This window comes from Myotis lucifugus, unplaced genomic scaffold, assembly GCF_000147115.1.
Source record: "Myotis lucifugus unplaced genomic scaffold, Myoluc2.0 scaffold_23, whole genome shotgun sequence".
In the NCBI taxonomy this organism is placed as follows: Eukaryota; Metazoa; Chordata; class Mammalia; order Chiroptera; family Vespertilionidae; genus Myotis; species Myotis lucifugus.
In genome coordinates, this window is record NW_005871071.1 from 7,083,611 (window position 1) to 7,104,230 (window position 20,620).

At 48.2% G+C, this 20,620-nt stretch overlaps 1 protein-coding gene across 1 annotated transcript; it reads left to right on the forward strand.

Moving 5' to 3' along the window:
• The first annotated feature begins 3,164 nt into the window (after window positions 1-3,164).
• On the forward strand, window positions 3,165-20,620 carry HDC (histidine decarboxylase). Its single transcript, XM_006085979.3, has 12 exons — window positions 3,165-3,246; window positions 5,509-5,681; window positions 9,222-9,335; window positions 10,278-10,400; window positions 12,003-12,137; window positions 12,391-12,534; window positions 13,238-13,304; window positions 14,389-14,551; window positions 14,642-14,732; window positions 17,956-18,054; window positions 19,327-19,428; window positions 19,565-20,620. Exons 1-12 carry the CDS (start codon window positions 3,216-3,218, stop codon window positions 20,306-20,308), a joined length of 1,986 nt encoding a protein of 661 aa, XP_006086041.1. The 5' UTR covers window positions 3,165-3,215; the 3' UTR covers window positions 20,309-20,620.

Here is a 20,620-nt window from a genome sequence, read left to right on the forward strand (position 1 = left end):
AACAGACATCTTCCAGAGCAGCCTTTCTCGGTGAGGGTTCATGAGAGATTCAAGCCCAATGCCCTGAGTGTTGAGGCCTAATGAATTAATTCCTTGTCATTAATTATTTCTTTTCTATACATGTAGAATAGTACTGGTTATGCACTGTCTTAGACACTGAACTCATTAGATGTCTTGTTGCCTTATTTCTTGATTCAGATTTAACACTTCCCTATGGAACTCTAGGATTCCAAATTTGAAGTTGAGTCTGATGCTTTGGGAAATCTTCATCTGATGAGAGTGATACCTGCGGGGACTGTGCTTCTCAACTAATTTTCATTTATTGTTATTTTATTTATATCTGAATTCCTTCCCCAAAGGACTTGGGATGTCATTTTTTTTCATTGGCCTTTAGGAATTATCTTCTTATGTCAACCTCTCATGACATGAGTGGCAAAGTAATTATTCTACTTCACTCTGTCACTGAGTGGCTCTCTTTGTTCATTGCAGTGGAGTGTTGGGAGTTGGGGAGCTTTTTCCTGTGGCATTCAAAAAGAGCAAAGTTAAAGAGATAAGGGAATACATGTGAAATCCCATGTAATTTGGATGATGCTTGTTTATAACAAAAAGATCTGTATACCAATATATTTATCCAAGACATATTGCTAATGAAAATGTATGCCAATATGTGTTTCTTCAATATGATCATTTCTGATATTATTTATTGAACATTAGAAGAAACACTTGCCCATAACAGGAATTGATATGTTGATAGACATATTCATGGATGCTTTTTGCTGATATGACTGATTTTTTTTTTCTGCATTACTCTATACAAAGTTTCTTCCAGAAAAAATCTATAAAGTCTCTTTGTGCTTTAATACCTGGAAGACCTTGAGAATGGACTCAAAATATATCAAGAAGAAAAACCTTTTCAGATAAAAACACAATATGGTTGTTGGAACTTTATGTCCATATGGATAGGTTCCCAAGGCATTAGCACTCAGGCTTATATAGCAAATAGGAAAAAAGCCTCTTCTATTCACCTGGCTTCTGTTGAACAAATAACTCCTCCCATCATGTCAGGTCTACTTAGGAATGAACTAACTAACGTATCTGTTGGCTCATTAAGTACTATTTACTGTACTTGGATGTAATTATAGATAACTGGTATATTGTAGTTTTGAATGATGTTTGCTATTTGCTTTCTCCATGCTATGAGAACATCTCAATGCACATGGGTTCAGTTTGACGTAAGCTCTCCGAATTCATTCTCAGATTACTCTGTGTAACCTATGATGGAAAACACAGTATCATCCTTGGAGATATACTTCTGGTTCCAAATCAAAATTTGTGCAATTTTGTGTGTGTGTGTATATATATATATGTGTGTGTGTGTATATATATATATATATATATATATATACACACACACACACACACACACACACACACACACGCAATATATCTGAATAGAGAAAGCAAAGATGGGTTAGAAAAAATTTCCAAACTGAAACTCAGAGATAAGAAGGTGGAAAATATGGATGTGAGGGCTATCTGGCTGCGACATCTGTCACCCCATTGATCGCCAGGGTTGATTCGGCTGATCTGGCTGGCTAGGCGGGTGTCCCCCTCCTCCCTCACCGATCCATGTGCGTCCCTCCCGAAGCTGCGCGCTCGGTCGAAGAGGACGACCTTCTCCCCCAAGGAGAGGACCGGTCTTCAGTCAAGGGTATACGAGTAGCTGTGCTCCCCTGCTAGAACCTCCAAACAAGCTCTCAAGAAGGTGGAAAATAAAAAGAATATCATATATATAATTTATATCTATAATGTATATATTATACAATAATAATATATATGCACACATGTACATACACAATTATATATATTATGTACTTATGAGATAAGGTAAAAAAGTTTAACATAAGCATTATTGGACTTGCAGGAGGATAGAAGAGAGATAATGGAGCAGAAGCAACACTTGACGAGAAAATAATGGATAATTTTCCATTTAAATTGCCTAACTTGGTGTTGGTACTTTTTAAATGAGTCAATAAATGTCAGCTATTACCACTGTCAATATTATTTTTCCCATAAAGCAAAGCTTTATTGAGGTCTAATTCCATATTATAAAGTCCCCCATTTGAAGTGTACAATTCAGTACTTTTAAGATATTCACAGAGTTGTGCAACCATCACAATAATCAATTTTAAAACATTTCCAGCAACCCTCCAGAAAGAAACTCCCCCAAACCTGTTCCTCTTGCTGTCAACCTCTGACTCCTCACACACCCCGACTCCAGAGCCCTGAGTCACCATCTTTTCGGTCTCTATCGATTTGACTCCGGACATTTCCAATAAATGGAGTCATATAACATGTGGTGCTTCGAGACTGGCTCTTCTCACTTAACATAATGTTCTCAGGGTTCTCCCTGTTGTGTGTCAGCACGTCCATCCTTCTTATTGTTGAATGGCTGTGTCACCTCGTGTCGCTCCATTTATCTGTTGATGGACATTTGGGTTGTTTCCACTTTTTGGCTGTTATGAATAATGCTGCTCTGAACATTTAGGCTTCTGTATGTCCCTTTATGCATTCTCTCTCTCTCTCTCTCTCTCTCTCTCTCTCTCTCTCTCACACACACACACACACACACACAAGTGCTAAAAGTGATATGTCTGGTGATTGTTATTCTTTTTACTTATCTGTGTTTTCTCATCTCTTTACAACAGTACATATTATGTAGCAATAAAAAAAATTCATTGTGCGAGATGCTAACATCTGCCTGCTCCTGAGCACAGCGCCAGCATCCCTCTGAGTGCCCACTCCTCCCTCCCTGCCGCCGGGGAAGCAGTGGCAGGAGTAACACTAATAATTTGTGCTACTTATTCTGCATACCCTTGGCTTTGTTCTGGGAGCTTTGTCTGAGGCTGGCCGAGTCTGAAGCCAGGGGCAGAAAGGACTGAGGGCTCTTCACCACATTTCTCTGCAGGCTCGGGTTGCTAAGTGCAACGTTTTTTCCTCCATTTCTTGATCAAGGTCGTGGTCACTGTCCCTCAGAGCATTGGTAGAGGAAGGGTGGCTTAATTCAGCCTAGAGGAAGGGCTTCTGGAGGGCGGAGCTAAGGTGGAAGCAGGAGAACCCTTTAAATACAGGGCCCCGTCCTGCTGCCCAGGAGTGCCCCTGGGACCTCTGAGTGTCCGTGAGAAGGAGTGAGACTGACTGAGGCACTGACGGAGATGATGGAGCCTGAGGAGTACAGAGAGAGAGGTGAGCCACGGCATCCCAGGCCCTCTTCCCCGCTGCCAGCCTCGAGAGCTGCTGTCGGCTGTGGGTGCTTAGATTTTGGGGTGTCATTTGACTGGGAGTTAGAGTTGGCTGCTGCAATTTTTTTTCTGCGAAAGGAATGTGGGACCAGAATTTAAAACTTTTCTCCACCTTTTTCATTCTTCCTCTCATATACGCCCACTCTGCCATGTCATGCTTCTCTTTTCTACTTTCTCACAAAATAGAGGATTTGGATTCCTGCGCCACTAACTGGCAAACGGGGGATTGATTATTCGTATCCTGAAATAGGAAAAAAATTCCCTAAGTATTCTGTAGTCACTGCAAGATCGTTTCCTTCTTAGTATTCATTTTCCTATGTGGGAACTGTTCAGTAGTGTTCTTTCTTTCAGTCATACAGTCCGTAAAAGTTCAGTGTGCACCTGCTGTCCATCAAGCCTGTGTGCCGAGCAAAACCAAACGGTTATCCCATGTCCCGGCATCGCTCTCCTGAGTGGGGAAGCAGCTGTTGCTTATAATTTCTTTCTAAGTTTTTATATCCTCCTCCCACTATCTGGTTCTGTTGCCTGAGGTTCCTTTGCTGTGAGGTATTGTCCTGTGTCAGATCCAAGTTTTTTTCTCTCCTCCACACAGGCTAAGTGGCTGTTAGCCGGTAGACGTTAACCTGCACTAGCTTCTATCGTTGCTTTCCGAAGGCACCTTCAGCTGAGAGCAGGTGCTTGTGTGTGAGTGGGACACAAATACATTTCGTGCTGTCCCTGGACAAGTGGAGGGCTAGGTCCAGGTCTCTCAGGCCTGTGGTGGGGGCCTGCTGCAGGCACGAGAAGCATCGGGCCCTGGGAGGGTTGAAGGAGAGCAAAACGCAAAGAGAAGGGCACGGGAGCTTTTGCTCACTCAGTTTTGTCCGAGGCCGTCGTAAGAATTTTGCATGAGGTGGTGTAGAGGGAAGAGGCTCAGGTTCCCTCTCCTTTTCTCTATTTTATTTTACTTGATTTTTTCCATGGGGAAGAGGAGCTTAAGGAGTACCAAGGAGGAATTCTATATATTGAGGAAGAGAGATGAATACGCAGACACAGATGGGGAGATGGAGAGAGAGAGTCAGAGAGAGACTCCAACAGGGGCACCGCAGGCTGAAACTCCCGCCCGGAGAACTGAACGGGAAGAGAGAATAAATAATTTACAGTGGCTTCCGAGTGTTTGACTCGGCTACCTTTCTTCCTATTTAGTTGTTCATTCATTTGGTTAAATTTTTTTTGGGGGGGGGCAAAGGGAGCATCTAAAAAATGTTCTAAGCACAGGAAGGGAGATAAAGTGATTAAGGCAAGATTTCAGGTGAGTGCAGGGTTCTTAGTTGGGGCCTATGGTTGTGCTTTAGGAATTCCATGAACCTCAGAAATTATAGACCAAATTTTGCATGTATGTCAGCCTATAGTTTTCATCCTATTCTTAAAGAAGTTTACGGCTCTAAAACACGTGAGGAATTATTGATCCATTGGGAGTGGTGAACAGATAGATTTTTCCCCTTTAATCAGAACCCGGAATGGGAACTTGCCATGTGTGCTAACAAAGCGTGTGGTCTGTGTGCGTGTGTGAGTGCATGTGTGAGTGTGTGTGTGTGTGTAACAGTATTTGTATAGAAAGAGCCACAGAGTTTCTGCTGAACCTGTAAGGCGATGCATTAACACAGCGGCTCTCAACCTGTGGGTCGCGACCCCTTTGGCGGTTAAACGACCCTTTCACAGGGGTCGCCTAAGACTATCCTGCATATCAGATATTTACATTACGATTCATAACAGTAGCAACATTACAGTTATGAAGTAGCAACGAAAATAATTTTATGGTTGGGTCACAACATGAGGAACTGTATTTAAAGGGCCAGAAGGTTGAGAACCACTGCATTAACAGATGCTCTGCTGTTGGGAGAAAGGTGGGAGAGATGATCAAGGCTGATACAGACCAGGGAAGGGGAGGAAAAGGAAAGGGTTTACATTGACCCTGGAGTTTTATGCTTTGGAGATTTTCCCTGTTGGTCATTTGTCCACTCACACATTGCCTCCATCATTCATTCACTCCCTCACACGTTTTGTTCTTTTGAAGACAAGGCCTCTGCTGGGCATCCGGTCCCCCTACCCCCCATGAACCCATCTCCCTTTCACCATGTTTCTTAGCCCAGACACGAGGGGCACAGCACACCTGGCCCAGGCCCAGTCAGGGGACACGAGGCTGGTTCCTCTGCCTCCCTTGCAGGAAAGGAGATGGTGGACTACATCTGCCAGTACCTGAGCAGCGTGCGGGAGCGGCGGGTGACCCCAGATGTGCGGCCCGGCTACCTGCGAGCCCAGCTGCCCGAGAGCGCGCCCGAGGACCCCGACAGCTGGGACAGCATCTTTGGGGACATCGAGCGAGTCATCATGCCTGGGGTGAGATGCGGTCACAGGAGTGACTCTGGACTTTGGGGAATAGAAGGGTGGGCGGAGGCACGAGAAAGGCCGGGATGACCCTTCAGCCACTTGGCCGACATTCAAACCCAACTTCTGGGCACGTGGAGGGCCAGGACTTCGACCGAAATTTGGTTTCTGATGCCAGGGGAGCTGTAGTGTCGGGTGGGGAGCGAGAGAGAGTAAGGACTGTGCCCAGGGCCTCGTCGGACAGAAGTGTGGTGATCCAGTGGGTGGGGGGAAGTGAGGAGCAAGGACGCCTGTGGCGAGCAGGATGGAGAGGGGGCTGGGGTGGTCCCTGAAGCACAGCCGCAGGACCAGGGGCTCCCACAGAATTCCGGGACATGAGACAGAGCAAGAAGGAGGCTGAGAACACAGCCCCCGAGGGCTGGGCACCTGGGGGGCTGAATGAGCCCTGTCAGCCCCTTCTTTCTCCTCCATGAGGTGCAGCCACCTCCTTCCTGATCAGGCGGAGGCCTTGTGATTGAGCTTCTTTTTGGGGGTAACAAGGGGCTTTCCCCCAATCGCCCCCACTCCTGGAGACAAAGGGCATGACCTGGGGGCAGCCAGGGGCCAGGGCGCAGACAGAAGCTGGATGCTGCCAGGGCTGGGGCTGGAGCCGAGGCTCGGGGCCATGGGCCCTGGCGATGCCCCTGCCGCCAGGAGTGAGGAGCTGAGGAAGGCATTCCCGCTAAAAGTGCACGAGTCTTCCTCCCCTGGAAGGGCTGCCTTTTACAGGCCAGGCACTGTACCAGCCGCACTGCAGGCCAGCTTGTTTTATCCGACGGTGATCCTACGATCCCTGCTTTACACGTGAGTAAACTGAGGCACAGAGTTCATTGTCTTCCCAAAGCCGCAGAGTTTGTGCCTGGAGAACCGAGGACTTTAATCTGGGCCAGTCTTACTCCCAAGGCTCTGCCTTTCTCCTACATAGACGTCTCCGCTGGTGATTGACTGAGGACCTTAGGCTGTGCGGTGCCCCCAGGCGCCCTCCGTCAGCTGTGCCCGTCCCGCTCCCTCCCCCGAGTGGGGCCTTGGAGCTCTGACCAGCACATGCCCAGCAGCTCTTCCCGAGGCCGACTCGGGACCTGCTCCCATCAGCCCTGAAGAGCTGTGGACTCAGGTGTGAGGGAAATGTGCCTGGAGGCAGGGGTGAGAAGCTACTCAAACTCAGACAGTGATGGCCAGTTCGCACCAAGCCACATGCCCATCTCTCTGACCAGTCAGCCTAGTTCAGAAGCATCTTTTGAAAATTTTTATATCAAGAAAACTTTTACTAAGGAGGCTAGCTCCCCGATAAGATTATCTCATAGATTTGATTCTGTAAAATGTCATCTGCTGAGGGGCCAACTGTAAGCTGGTAGTGCCGTGAAAGCAACTGTCAGAAGAGGCGGAAATGAGCTGATTCATTCGATTGAGAAATTCCAGCGGTTGCTGGGAGTGCGGTCAAAGAGGCTCACTGCTGGACTGAGAGATCTGTGTGTTTTGATAAGCGTCCCTCTGGCTTATCCCACGGTGTGTATCTTACCAGAACACCCAATCGCCCCTTGATAGGATCAGGAGGATGGAGCCCTCCTCTGCGTTTCCAAAATAATGTCGTTAAGCACGTCAGTAACGAGGCCCAATCTTTCATCTCATCTCACAGGCTGCACAGCCTCTCAGAGTTGGCCTGAAAGCTGCTGGCCCTCTGCTTTCTCGTTTTGGCCAGCACCTCACTGACAACGGGGTTAATTTTTCTCTCCCGGCCACCTCCACGATGCAAATAGAAGAAAAAAACAACAATCATTTAGCTTTAATTCCAATCCTGGTTAGAAAAACCTCGTCTACTCTTGATGAGGGGAGAGCAGCAGTGGGGCGAGGGCAGGATGCCATCCCGCTTAGGCGTTTGGGCCCTGGAGTCAGACAGCGCTGGGTGTTTGGGCTCTGCTGTCTGCCCCTCTGAGGGATGTGTGGTCCCGGGACGCTGCCTCTCTCCGCCAGCCCCAGTTCTCACCTGTAAGACAGGGATCATGGCAGAACCTACCTCCTAGGGGAGCTGTGAGAATTGAATAAGGTTAAGTCATGGAGAGTGGGAGATACTGTTGTTACCTACGATGCCTTCCGCCTGGTGAAACGCAGAGGAAGAGGTATGGTCACCCTAGAGTCAAGTCAGGATAAGCGATGTGTCCATCACCAGATGATCACCGTCCACATTAGCGCTTTACGTTTGACACATTTCCTCCAGGCCGGTTTATACAGCAGCCCCAGGAGACAGGATTCAGTTTTTGATGAGAAACTGAGGTTGAGAAAGGCGCAGGGGAAGACCCTGGCTTTATGGAGTCTGAATCCCCTACAAATTTTAAGCTCCCCTTTAAGAAAATGAAATTAAGGCTGGATCTCAAAAAAGAATCATACAAACATGGGACCTTGGAGCTTAAGTTCAGTAGCTTCACAATAGACAAGGTGACACAGCTGGTTAGGGGCAGAGGTAGGACTGGGACCTGTGCCTTTGAATTTAAACCTGAGGCTCCTTCTACCATACACGCTGTCCAGGACACTGTCCTTGCTCTTGAGGGATAACAGGAATTTGTGCAGCCTAAACAACTTGATGCTACACCAAGATGTCATCGAATGAGCTCTCAGAAGAGTGTAACAACTAGAAAGAGAGCATTCCATGGGCTGAGGGAAGGGATCAAAGGGACCGGGGAGTTGGGCAAGCATTTGTGGAGGAAATGAATATGTAGTAGCTTTCTAAGAATTGACAGATTTCAGAGGGTCGTGTCTGTGTGTGTAGTACCTTCCTGTGTGGGCAAACAGGATTGCTCAAAGACAAGATTGAAGAGATAAACAGGGTGTGTTTGCAGAGAAGTGAGATGAAGCCAGATTAGATCATCAGTGAGGCCGGTGAGCCCCTGAGGATGCTTCAGGGACCTGTTCCACTTGGCTCCTCCTTAGATCCAGCTTAAGCTGATGGTGGGCTCAGGGGTTAGCCTGGAGGCAGGGGTCCCATGCCTTTGGGCTTCCACTTCTCCTTCCCTCTTCTCTCCTCTCTCCATCCCACTAGGAAGCAAAGGACAGATTTGAATCCATTCACCCCCACAGGAGATGCTTGCCCAGAGAGCTCAGCGATCCATAACACAAAGACTGCTTTTCACGAAACTGGATGAGACAAGCAACCGCCTGTTCCCAACAGTCTCCCCTTCTTTTTATGACTGAGCAGGGGTGGCGGGGGAGATAAGCATTGGAGACTAATGTGAACATTACCCAGAATCCCCAACTCTAATTACTATAGCAGTTTCCATTTCACATATTCGCATGTGTGCAAATGCTCCACTGAAGGGCTAGCTGAGAGGATGAACAATGTGGGTGGCAAGGACACCATGAATCTGTCTTATTTTTATGGAGCCGTGTCACTTAGTCGGCTGTCTTAAAATGCCAGCCCATCTCCAGACGGGGTGCTTCCCCTTGCCAGGGAGGGGCTCTGGAGGAGGACGGCCTCCTGCACAGGCCTCGGTGTCACCTGTGTACCTGCTCTGCCTCCAGGTGGTACATTGGCAGAGCCCCCACATGCACGCCTACTACCCAGCTCTCACCTCTTGGCCGTCACTGCTGGGCGACATGCTGGCTGATGCCATCAACTGCTTGGGATTCACCTGGGTGAGTAGCAGCGGCTGTACCTATGACCAGTGGCCATGGGGACGCAGCAGGAAGTGACATCCGGGGGCACACATATTTGGTCCTGGTCTCTGAATAGGGTTCCCAGTTAAATATTAACCATGGTTATATTCGTTGGACTTAAGCTTTACATAAATGATCTCAACTTGTCCTGTCTAATTCTATGGAATCGTGAGTATTGCCCTCACTTTGTGAATGAAGAAAGTGAGGCTTATGTACCTTATCTCCCCATGATCACACAGCTCAGAGAGAAAAGAGGAGATTGGGACTGAGGTCTGGTTATTGCCACCATTTGTGACCCTAACTAAGCACTTTGGTGCCTGTAGATACAACTTCATCTGTGCTCTTGTCTTTGAGGCCCTAAGACTTCCCTTAATAACCCCCTAAGCACCAATCAGCTTTAAATTATGCCAGAATACTCTTAGAATAGCTTTATATTTTAAACCTGAACTCTTAGAGGATATATGTGTGTGTGTGTGTGTGTGTATGTGTGTGTGTGTGTGTGTGTGTGTGTTGGGGGCCTGGGGGGGGGCTTGAGAGGGGAAGATAGATGCTATCATTTCCAGGAAGGAGTGCTTGCTTTCTTAGTCCTAAAACGTCCTCCTGGCCTATAGAATGCCTCTCAGCTGGGTATTTTAAGGGACTTGGGGAGCCCAATGGAGGCAACCATTTCTAGGGCTTGGAGTCCCAGGAGAATCCACCGCATCGAGGGTGGCAAGAATCCAAAGCCCCACATTCTTTTCCCTTTTTGGTTTGATAGAGGATGGGGTGGCGCTGCGGCACAGGGCCTGGCCTTGATCCCTTCTCCAGGGATATGTCACAGCCAGGGGGAATATTAGGGCAGAGACAGATGTATTTCTGGGGCTGGTGGGCCCATCTTGGTGCCCTGGGGCTAACCAGACGAGGCTGCTTTCCCACTTTCAGGCTTCCAGCCCTGCGTGCACGGAGCTGGAGATGAACGTCATGGACTGGCTGGCGAAAATGCTGGGACTCCCAGAGCACTTCCTGCACCACCACCCTGGCAGCCACGGGGGAGGCGTCTTGCAGGTGCCTCTATTGTCAAAGCTCCCCCTAGCCTGGGGGATCAGTAGTGGGAGATAAGCCAAACCCTTGCCTGGGCAATTCTCCTGTTCGTCAGGAGTCTCCACATGTCACTCACACTGCCACCATCACCATTACCATCGTCACTGTCATGGTTGACACCATCATCTCCAACAGCATCACTGGCATAGCTACCACCCCCTTATTAGCTGCCCCCCCCCATTGCTGCCACTCCCTTCTCAACTTCCACTTAGTCCACACGGCTGCTTCCACCATCTCCACTCTATCTCTTTTCCTTGAAAAAGATGAAAGGTCAATGCATCATCACATTTCCTGTCTTACTGGATTCAGGTTTCTTAGTTTACAATCTGACAACTCCTCCCACCTTGTCCCACTTCACACCATATGTTAATGGTAAAGGGAAGCAAGTAGAGGTTCTTTCCATCCCTCCTAAGTCCAGGAGGCCCTTGGCAGTGAGAAATTAACAGCGCACATCAGTTCGTCTAGTCCAGTGATGGTGAACCTATGAACTCATTTTTTTGGTTGATTTTTCTTGGTTAAATGGCATTTAAATATATAAAATAAATATCAAAAATATAAGTCTTTGTTTTACTATGGTTGCAAATATCAAAAAATTTCTATATGTGGCACGGCACCAGAGTTAAGTTAGGGTTTTTCAAAATGCTGACACGCTGAGCTCAAAAGGTTCGCCATCACTGGTCTAGTCCTACAACCCTATCTTTTGTATATATATCAAATGATGGTTCTTCAAATATATATATGTTATATATATTTGATAGCAGGGAGCTATCAGCAGCAGGTCTCCTAAAGATTTCCAGAAGCAAAGACATTGAAGACTGAGTGGATGAATGAAGAGAAACCATAAGGATAATGTTTCTCAATTTCCAAGCATAAAGATATTTTGACCATTTTTTATTATTTATTTTGAATTTTACTGCACCATAATGAGAAAATATAGCCTCTAAAACCTCTTATTTTATTTTTTAATCCTCACCTGAGGATATTTTTTCATTGACTTTTTTTCTTGGGGACGGGGGAGTGGAAGGGATGGGGAGAGACACACACAGAGAGAAACACCAACGTGAGAGAGATACATCGATTTGAGCCTGCATCTGAGGTACGCGCCCTTGACCAAAATCGAACACAGGACCCTTTGGTCTGCGGGCTGACGCTCTGTCCACTGAGCCAAACTGGCCAGGACGCGAGTGCTTTCTTTTAGGCATGTTTTACAAGAGGAACAAACGTATCTAGAACCAAACCTGTATCTATCAGGGGCTAAACATTCTCTTTTTGGTTTCTGTGGCCTCTCTGATAAAGATGCTGGTTTTAGGTGAAAATGAGCTTTCATTACTTCCCTGGAAAGTTAGAGAGAGGTGTCCCAGGGTTGCTTAGGGTGCTGTGAATGGAGAATGCAGAATAGGTCTGTGAGCTTAAGCAGGAGCTGTGTGCTTTTTTGAGGAATAGCTATTACACACACACACACACACACACACACACACACACACACACACACCCTGTGAAGAGCCTGGGGAATTTGGAAGAGAACACAGGGAGAGGCTGCCACCGGTAATCCTTCTTCCACTACAGAGCACAGTCAGTGAGTCCACCTTGATTGCCTTGCTGGCGGCAAGAAAGAACAAAATCCTGGAAATGAAAGCGTCTGAGCCCGGGGCAGACGAGTCCTCCCTGAATGCGCGGCTCATTGCCTACGCCTCTGACCAGGTGAGTTGCCCACCACAGGCCATACCTTCAGGCCATTGCTTGGCTTCCGGAGTCTTGGCCCTGGATTCATTTTCTTCCAGATATGAGTGAACTGGGGCTCAGGGGAGCTCGGGCCTGTGAGATTGTCTCCAGGAACCGCAGGGACAGACAAGTGTTGAATGTTATGTGGGACTCCCTTACTCTGGCTTCAGCAGTTTCCGGGGAGTGCTCTTCCCAGGATGACTCTGCTAACAGGTTTCCGTGGTCCTGCCAGGCTCACTCCTCAGTGGAAAAGGCTGGTTTGATTTCTCTTGTGAAGATGAAGTTTCTGCCCGTGGACAGCAACTTCTCACTCCGAGGGGAAGCTCTTCAGAAAGCCATCGAGGAGGACAAGGAGCGGGGCCTGGTGCCTGTCTTTGTAAGTCAGAATGTGCTCTGAGCTTAGGATGATAGACGTGGAGGTGAGGAAGGAATTTTGGCAGAATGCAGGTAAGTAACAGGCTGCAAACAAAAGCAGAAAGGCCCTCAAGTGCAATGTTTTATAACTTCTGAGTTGCTATTCATTTGTGTGTTAGAAAATAAATTTGGGAGGTTCATAACCAGCATTAAAAAAAGAAATGGAATAGAAAAATCTCAAAGTGCATTCCTGTAGCCAGAGTATGTATTGTTTGCTGAAACTTTTATTTCAAATACACATGTATATAGGTACTAGGTTACCATATAAAATGCATTTCGTTTTTTAAAAAAGACGTCGCTATTGATTTTTAGAGAGGAAGGGAGAGGGATAGAGAGATAGAAACACCAAAGATGACAGAGAATCATCAATCAGCTGCCTCCTACATGCCCCCTACTGGGGATCGAGCCTGGAACCTGGGCATGTGCCCTGACTGGGAATCTAACTGTGACCTCTTAATTTTCATGGGCTGATGCTCAACCTCTGAGCCACATCGACTGGGCTAAGATGCATTTCTTACTGTGGGTCACGGTAAAATATAGTGTGAGATACCCACTGCTCTAGTGGAATGGGTGGGGTAGATAATATCTGTGGTTAAATTTTCTTTCAAGCCAAATGTGTCCCAAGAGCCCACTTTCCCACGTTAACTTCCTGTGTTTGCCTCCAGGTCTGTGCAACCCTGGGGACCACTGGGGTCTGCGCCTTTGACTGCCTGTCAGAGCTGGGCCCCATATGTAAGTCTGCCCTGTCCGGCTGGGAAGACAAGTAATGAATTCTAGAATGTTCCCTAGAGCAAGAACCTGAAAGGAACTCTGTGGAGTTATCTTGCCCCTCCATGATCACTGCGGAGAGTGTAGGAAGAGCCACCACAGGGGACAAATGTGTCCTCCCAGGCAGCCAGGCCACTGCTTCCCCAGAGGTGTGACCAGGCGTGAGAGCTGCTCTCCCTTGCGTCCTGTCCTAGGAGGTGACAGTGTGAGCCTCAGGCTTCTCACCCTCTCACTTTGTGTCGAGAGATCGGCTTACTGCAGGCTGCATCCCAAAGCACGGGGAGAATGGGGACAGTGAAATGTCTTCTGGTCTCGGCTAAGAAAATGAGAAGTGGAGGGTAGGGAAACCATGGAGGGAGATCAAGACAGAAAAAACCCCCACATGTGATTGTTTAAATCTCTGAACGAGAAACCAGTTAGGACAGTGATGGTGAGCCTTTTGAGCTCGGCGTGTCAGCATTTTGAAAAACCCTAACTTAACTCTGGTGCCGTGTCACATATAGAAACTTTTTGATATTTGCAACCATAATAAAACAAAGATTTATATTTATGATATTTATTTTATATATTTAAATGCCATTTAACAAAGAAAAATCAACCAAAAAAATGAGTTCGCGTGTCACCTCTGACACGCGTGTCATAGGTTCGCCATCACTGAGCTAGGATGAGGGACATCCCTCTCTAATGCGTGTATTAGACGCATTAACATTGCTCTCCGGGCCAGCGGCAAATTGTCAGAAAGCTCTAGGATGAGGACAACAGGTGAGGGCCCCGGCAAGGGAGGGGAACAGGCCAGGGTGGGGCTCCGTGGGCTCTCCCTGCAGGAGGTGGTGGGGGCTCATTCCAGCCCACTCCTCACATGGCGGCTCCCTCCCATCTCCATGGGCCTTGACGTCCCAGGAAGCCAGAGCAGGCCGGCCTTTCCGGCTCTTTTCTTGTCGCCCACCAGCCAGCTGGGCCAGACAGGAGATGCCTTTTAGCTGGCTGGTGGCAACCCCCACTCCCACCCCAGCGCCCCCTCCCAACCAGGTGACGTTTGCCCCTTCAGGTGCCAGGGAAGGGCTGTGGCTCCACATCGATGCTGCCTACGCGGGCACTGCCTTCCTGTGCCCCGAGTTCCGGGGGTTCCTGCAGGGCATCGAGTATGCCGACTCCTTCACCTTTAACCCCTCCAAGTGGATGATGGTGCACTTTGACTGCACCGGGTTCTGGTGAGTGTGGCAGCCGAGCCCCCAGCCCCTGGGAAAGCCTTGCTTCCCCTGGAGAGGCCTCTGCCACTGATGCCCACGGGGAACCCACAGGGTCAAGAACAAGTACAAGCTGCAGCAGACCTTCAGCGTGAACCCCGTCTACCTCCGGCATGCCAACTCGGGCGCGGCCACCGACTTCATGGTGAGTGGCCAGGAGCGAGCGGGGGTGGGGACGGGGGTTCTGAAATGGAAGCGGCTGCACGTGACCCCCAGGGTCTCCTGTATGTCAGCTCTGGTCAGAAAGTGGCCCCTGGGGAGTCCACCCCATAATACTGCTGCTGTAGACCTGTGCCCGGCATGAAACCCAGGACACTTTAAAAACCCTGAAAATGAGACCAACTTTTGAGGCAGTCTGCACCTTTCCTAAATACCTGTGGCCTTTTTAAAATTTATTTATTTATTTATTTATGTTTTAACTTTTTTGTGGCCCTTTAAAAAATTTATTTTAAAAATTATTCCGAGAAATATCTCCTTACCAAGAACGGAGCCATTCTCTTCTTCCTCTGTCCTGGACAATCTTTCCTGCCTGCCACCCAGCAGCAGGGCAGGGTGCAGAATTTCCTGGAGTAGGGAAAGGGGCTCCTTGCTTAAGTCACTTTTATGTTTTTGTCCCCAAGGAGGTGCTGTGGAAGGCTCCACCTTGGGGGGGGGGCGGGGGTCAGGGACATCCTTCCTGAGTTTCTGGATGCTTCTAAACATTCCCGGTGCTTTCACTGGCTGCATCTCAGTCTTTCCAATCCGCCCACATTCTCAGCCTGTACAATCTCTTGGGGAAACAGGTTCTTCAGATTTAACGCCTCAGTTTGAAGACAGTCCTTCCTGTAATTGTAGGGCAAACAAATAAGTTGCTTGTCATGTCCAAGGGGAGGCGGCAGTGGCTTTGGGAAACTTAGTGGACCTTGACTTCCTTATATGTTCACATTCAATATTATTTTGTATTAGTTTCAGGCATACAGCATAGTGGTTAGATAATCACATACTTTACAAAGTGGTGCCCCCAATGTTTTCAGTACCCACCCGGCACTCATGCATAGTTTTTACAATATTATTGACTATATTTTCTATGCTGTACCTTACAGCCCCATGACTATTCTGTAATTTGACAATTTGTACTTATTTTTTTTAAAAAAATATTTCATTGATTTTTTTACAGAGAGGAAGGGAGAGGGATAGAGAGTTAGAAGCATCCATCAGCTGCCTCCTGCACACTCTCCACTGGGGTTGTGCCCGCAACCAAGGTACATGCCCTTGACCGGAATAGAACCTGGGACCCTCCAGTCCGAAGGCCGACGCTCTAGCCACTGAGCCAAACTGGTTAGGGCCAATTTGTACTTCTTAATCCCTTTACCTCTTTCACCCCTCCCCTGTCTCCCTACTCCTCTGGGCACCACCAGTCTGTTCTCTGCATCTATGAGTCTGGAACCTTACTGTTTCTATTTCTACATCTAGAAAGTGCTGCTTTGTACAGTTTCTTCTCTCACCTCTAATCCCATGGATTTAATTTTCAAGTCTACAAAGAAACTCCTGGAAAACTAAAGCCGCTATTTGCTGTGACCTGGGGGTCTTCCCTACTGCTCTGACCGTGCCCCAAGCTCCTTTTCACCCAGGCGGCTGCAGCTTTAAACAGAAGCCCTCAGCATCCTGGGAGAGAAGGCTTAGGGGCTTCATTCCTGGGGACCCGGAGCCACCCAAACTCAGGCCACGGTTCTCTGACATCAGGGATGTACCATATCCCTCCCTAATAGTGAATGGGGGCAGGCAGGCATGGTCTTGCAGAGGAGAGCTGCAAGATTGTGAGGTACACAGAGGAGGTTTGGGAATGCCTCGAGGTAAAGAAGAGCATGTCACCCGTTGTAAGCCCAAACGATAATATCAGCAGGAGCCACCCCGCTGGGTCAGCATGGGTTGGTTTTAGAATAGTGACAAGAGGAATAACTGGGTATATATAGACAGAGTGTGAAGAAATCAAAATTAAAATAATCTCTGCCTCTCCTTTAATTTGCTGGTGAAATAAAGTAGCGAATTTATAAGCATCTGGAAAGCAATGTTTTTTTTTAGAGAAGGCCCCTAGCATCCCTTCGTTTTCCTCCCAGAGTGTCCATCTAAGTGTTAGATTCTAACAAGTGGTGGAGGTGACCTCTTCCTTGTTAACAGGGATTTTGCTCTGTGTCCGCGTTTTGGTGCCCTCTGCTGGTAAACGCAAGTTTCCAAGCTGGTGCTCACCGCGAGTGCTTTGCCTGGAAATCAAAGGCTTAGTATTTGATGTGGGGGAAATGCTGTCTCAACCAATAACTGTGCCTGGGTCAGGAAGTTGGGGTAAAGAATGAAGGTGAGTATGTTTTTGAGGATTTGGCAATCCTGTGGATGAGTAAGTATATATGCAATTGCGTCAGTATTTACTTTCAGTTAACAGAAATTGTGGTAGAAGCTTCCTGACATTTGAAGAAGTGGTCACTAGAAACCACATTACCCATCAGAATAACTGTAAATGTTTTCCACACCCTTTGCTCTGTTTTCAGATCTGAGAAATTGGTGAGATAATGCTGGTAACCTTGAACTTTAAGCTCTGTTGAATTTAGAACTTTAAGCTCTGTTGAATTTAGTCACCAGGAAAAAAAGGTCAATGTTAGTCTAACAGAGGCTGACACGCAGATGCTCATTTGAAATCTGAAAGCTGGAGTGATGCCCCCCGAGGGCACAGGAAAAGGGCTAGGCAGAAATACTACTGTGATTTGTGGCTCACATTTTAATTGTGTAAATAGCCCAAACTGACTGTCAACTTCCTGTGAAGCTCTTTACACCCTTTTTGAACCACTTTCCCGGGGGTGCTGTTCCTTTTCTGCCTCACAAGCAACCAGTAGGTGGCACTGCCCGGTGGGGCAGAGCTCAGTAGACATCAGGTCTGTGGGGCTCCGGCCTCTGAGCTCTTGACCGCTGTACTTTACAGTTTGGGGGTGGGGTAGGGAGTAGAAATAGAACTTTATTTTCTGCTGTTCAAGGAACTGAGGTTCCCTTAGGGAAAAAACAAACATATTGCCCTTCCTTACCTTGAGTTTCAGCCTGGATGAAATGTTTAAAGGTGCACTTAAACGTAAAGTGTCTTCTCCTTGGTTCAGGGTCATGGACTTGGTTTCCACTTGTCCTGCTCTTGGACATGGACTTATTAGTCACCTTCACCAGTGACTTCGTCGCATGACAGGGCAGCCTTTGGGTAACTTGCCTTGGCTGCTGCTTAGCAACTGCTTCAGAGATCTGGTGATACCGACCATCCCTGGAGGGCTGGGCAGGCAAGGATGCTAAGGCCCAGGAGTGCGTGAGGGGGCGGCGTCCTGTCTCTAACCTGGCGCTGTGTTCCTCTGTTTTAGCACTGGCAGATCCCCCTGAGCCGGCGGTTTCGCTCCATTAAGCTCTGGTTTGTGATTCGGTCCTTCGGGGTGAAGAATCTGCAAGCGCACGTCAGACATGTATGTAATCGTTTGTGCGAGGCCTGTGGGCTGAGCTGCGTTTGCTGTGTGTCCCAATGGGGAGGAAGGCTGGGCTCAGGTGTCTGGGGCTGTTCTCGGGCTCCTGGGAGTTGACTATTCCGGGTGGCCCTCTCTTTGTTAGCTAGAGGAACACTGAGCAGAGCATGACACATAAAACAGCTAGAAAATATTTAGCAGGGTGCTTTCCCTGAGAGAGCCTGAGGACCTGAACATGAAGAGATCTTGGAGACTGTTTTAAAGAGACCATGCAGGGGAGAGAGACAAGGGTTCTGGATGAGGCTTGGAGAAACTCGTTTCACCCTAGTCAAAGACACGATTAGCTGAATCCCTTGCCTTCCCTTGAAATAGAGTAGCAGGTGTGAGAACCAGGTGATAGCAATTACTTAGCAAATGTTTGATACGATTGGACACTTGGAGAAATTTTAAGAAATGAAAGAAGACAAGTACTGTTCTTATTTAGTTAACAACATAGGAAATAACATAGAAAAAAAATTGAAATTACCAAATTTCAGTGAAAGATCAATATGATACAAAGCTTAAATTTTTTTTATTATGGTAAAACATACATAAAAATGTTACAATTTTAACCATGTTTAAGTCTACAACAAAGTGGCATTAAGTGAAATAACAATGTGTGCAACCGTCACTAGTATCAATTTCCAGAAATTTTTCATCTCCAGCAGAAACTGTGTCCACTAACCAGGTACACAGCCTCTCCACAGTGTACGTGGAGATGATGTGTCAAACACGTTCTTTGTGGAATATCGGGGAAAAGGGGATGCAAGGGCATGTGAGGCGAGAAGGTCTGGGAGGCGAGGGGAAGATGGTGCCTGTGGTGCAGTAGAAACAAGCCGCCACCCTCACGAGGCACCGGCTGGGAACGCAGGGCCTGGGCTGGGTGTTGGCCCTCACTTGCCCCCTTGGCGGGCCAAGAAGCTGTGAAGCCAGGATATGAGGCTAAGATGGTCTTGTTCACAAAATACATGCCTTCTGGTTCTGGAGTGAGTTGAAAGAAGGCCCTGAGACATGAGTCCGGAGGTAGATCTGAAACGACAAGAAACAGGGAGCCGTTGGAGGGTGCCCAGCTCGGGATAAGAGCAAAATCAAACAGAGAAAAAATGTGGCGGAAGCCATTCGGATCTCAGTGGTTCGAAGGTCCTGGCTTAAACCCACACAGCCGTGCGAAAGTTAATGCCCGCTTGTCCCTTGCCTGACTATTCATCGAAGCTCTCTCTCTATTTACAATCCTAGGGGACGGAAATGGCGAAGTATTTTGAATCTCTGGTCAGAAAGGACCCTTTCTTTGAAATTCCTGCCAAGAGGCACCTTGGCCTGGTGGTTTTTCGTCTAAAGGTAATGTCCTCGTCCGTGGCTATGAATGATGCCATTCGGTGGTCGCTCAGCATGTTGGAAACTGTCAATGCTGGGCTTTGGGGGCTGCTCACAGGGGATGTGGTACAGACTCCACGTCTCTTTATCCTTCAAACAGGGTCCTAATTGTCTCACGGAGAGTGTGTTGAAGGAAATAGCTAAAGCTGGCCAGATCTTCCTCATCCCGGCCACCGTCCAGGACAAGCTGATCATCCGCTTCACCGTGACCTCCCAGTTCACCACCAGGGATGATATCCTGAGGGACTGGAATCTCATTCGCGACGCGGCCACTCTCATCCTGAGTCAGCACTGTACCTCCCAGCCGAGCCCCCAGGCCCGGGGCCTCATCCCCCAGGCCAGGGGCCCCAGAGCCCTGAGCAGTGGAGGGGCCCTTCAGTCCGTCGGCGGGGCGGAGGATGACCTAGCCCAGGCCCGAAGGATCGCCAAGCAGCCTCAGCCTGTGGGGGCCGGTCTTGGGAGGGAAGACGCCTGCCCCCTAGACACCCTGCTGGACCCACTTGATGACTGCTTTTCTGAAGAGGCCCCAGCAGAGGCCAAGCGCAAGCTGTCCTCCTTCCTGATCAATTACTTGTCCGTGCGGAACAAGAGGAAGGCCGTGCGTTCGCTCAGTTGCAACAGCGTGCCTGTGAGTGCTCAGAAGCCACTGTCCTCAGAGGGCCCTGTGAAGAACGGGGGCTCCTCCACAGTCAACATCCTCTCTAGGTTTCCTGAAGAGGTGATGATGCTGAAGAAAAGTGCCTTCAAAAAACTCATCAAGTTCTACAGCGTCCCCAGCTTCCCTGAATGCAGCTTGCAGTGTGGGCTGCAGCTGCCCTGCTGTCCCCTGCAGGCGACGGTCTAGACCAGGGTTCCAGCCGAGTCAACCCGTGTTTCAGGGAGGCTCCGAGCCCCTCAGAATTGTACGCTGAATTTGTGTGCTTATGTGAATGTGCATTTTTATTGGGGGAAAGCTCATAATTTTTTTCAGATTCTCCTAGAGGTTTTATGGCTCATAAAAGGATACAAATGGAGAGTTGAAGCCAGCATGGCCCAGAAGGTTCTAGCAGTTTGGTCAGAGAAAAAGGGCCCAGGGTGGTGCACGGACAGGCAGCTTCTGTGGTTTAGCTTGTGATATGAAATGTAACGTAGAAATAAACTGTGCTTGTCTATGAAA

Coding starts and splice junctions, on each gene's coding strand:
- HDC (XM_006085979.3), top strand. CDS start 3,216: ATGATGGAGCCTGAGGAGTACAGAGAGAGAG. Junction 10,401..12,002: donor ACGGGGGAGGCGTCTTGCAG/GTGCCTCTATTG, acceptor CTTCCACTACAG/AGCACAGTCAGTGAGTCCAC. Junction 14,733..17,955: donor GCGCGGCCACCGACTTCATG/GTGAGTGGCCAG, acceptor CCTCTGTTTTAG/CACTGGCAGATCCCCCTGAG.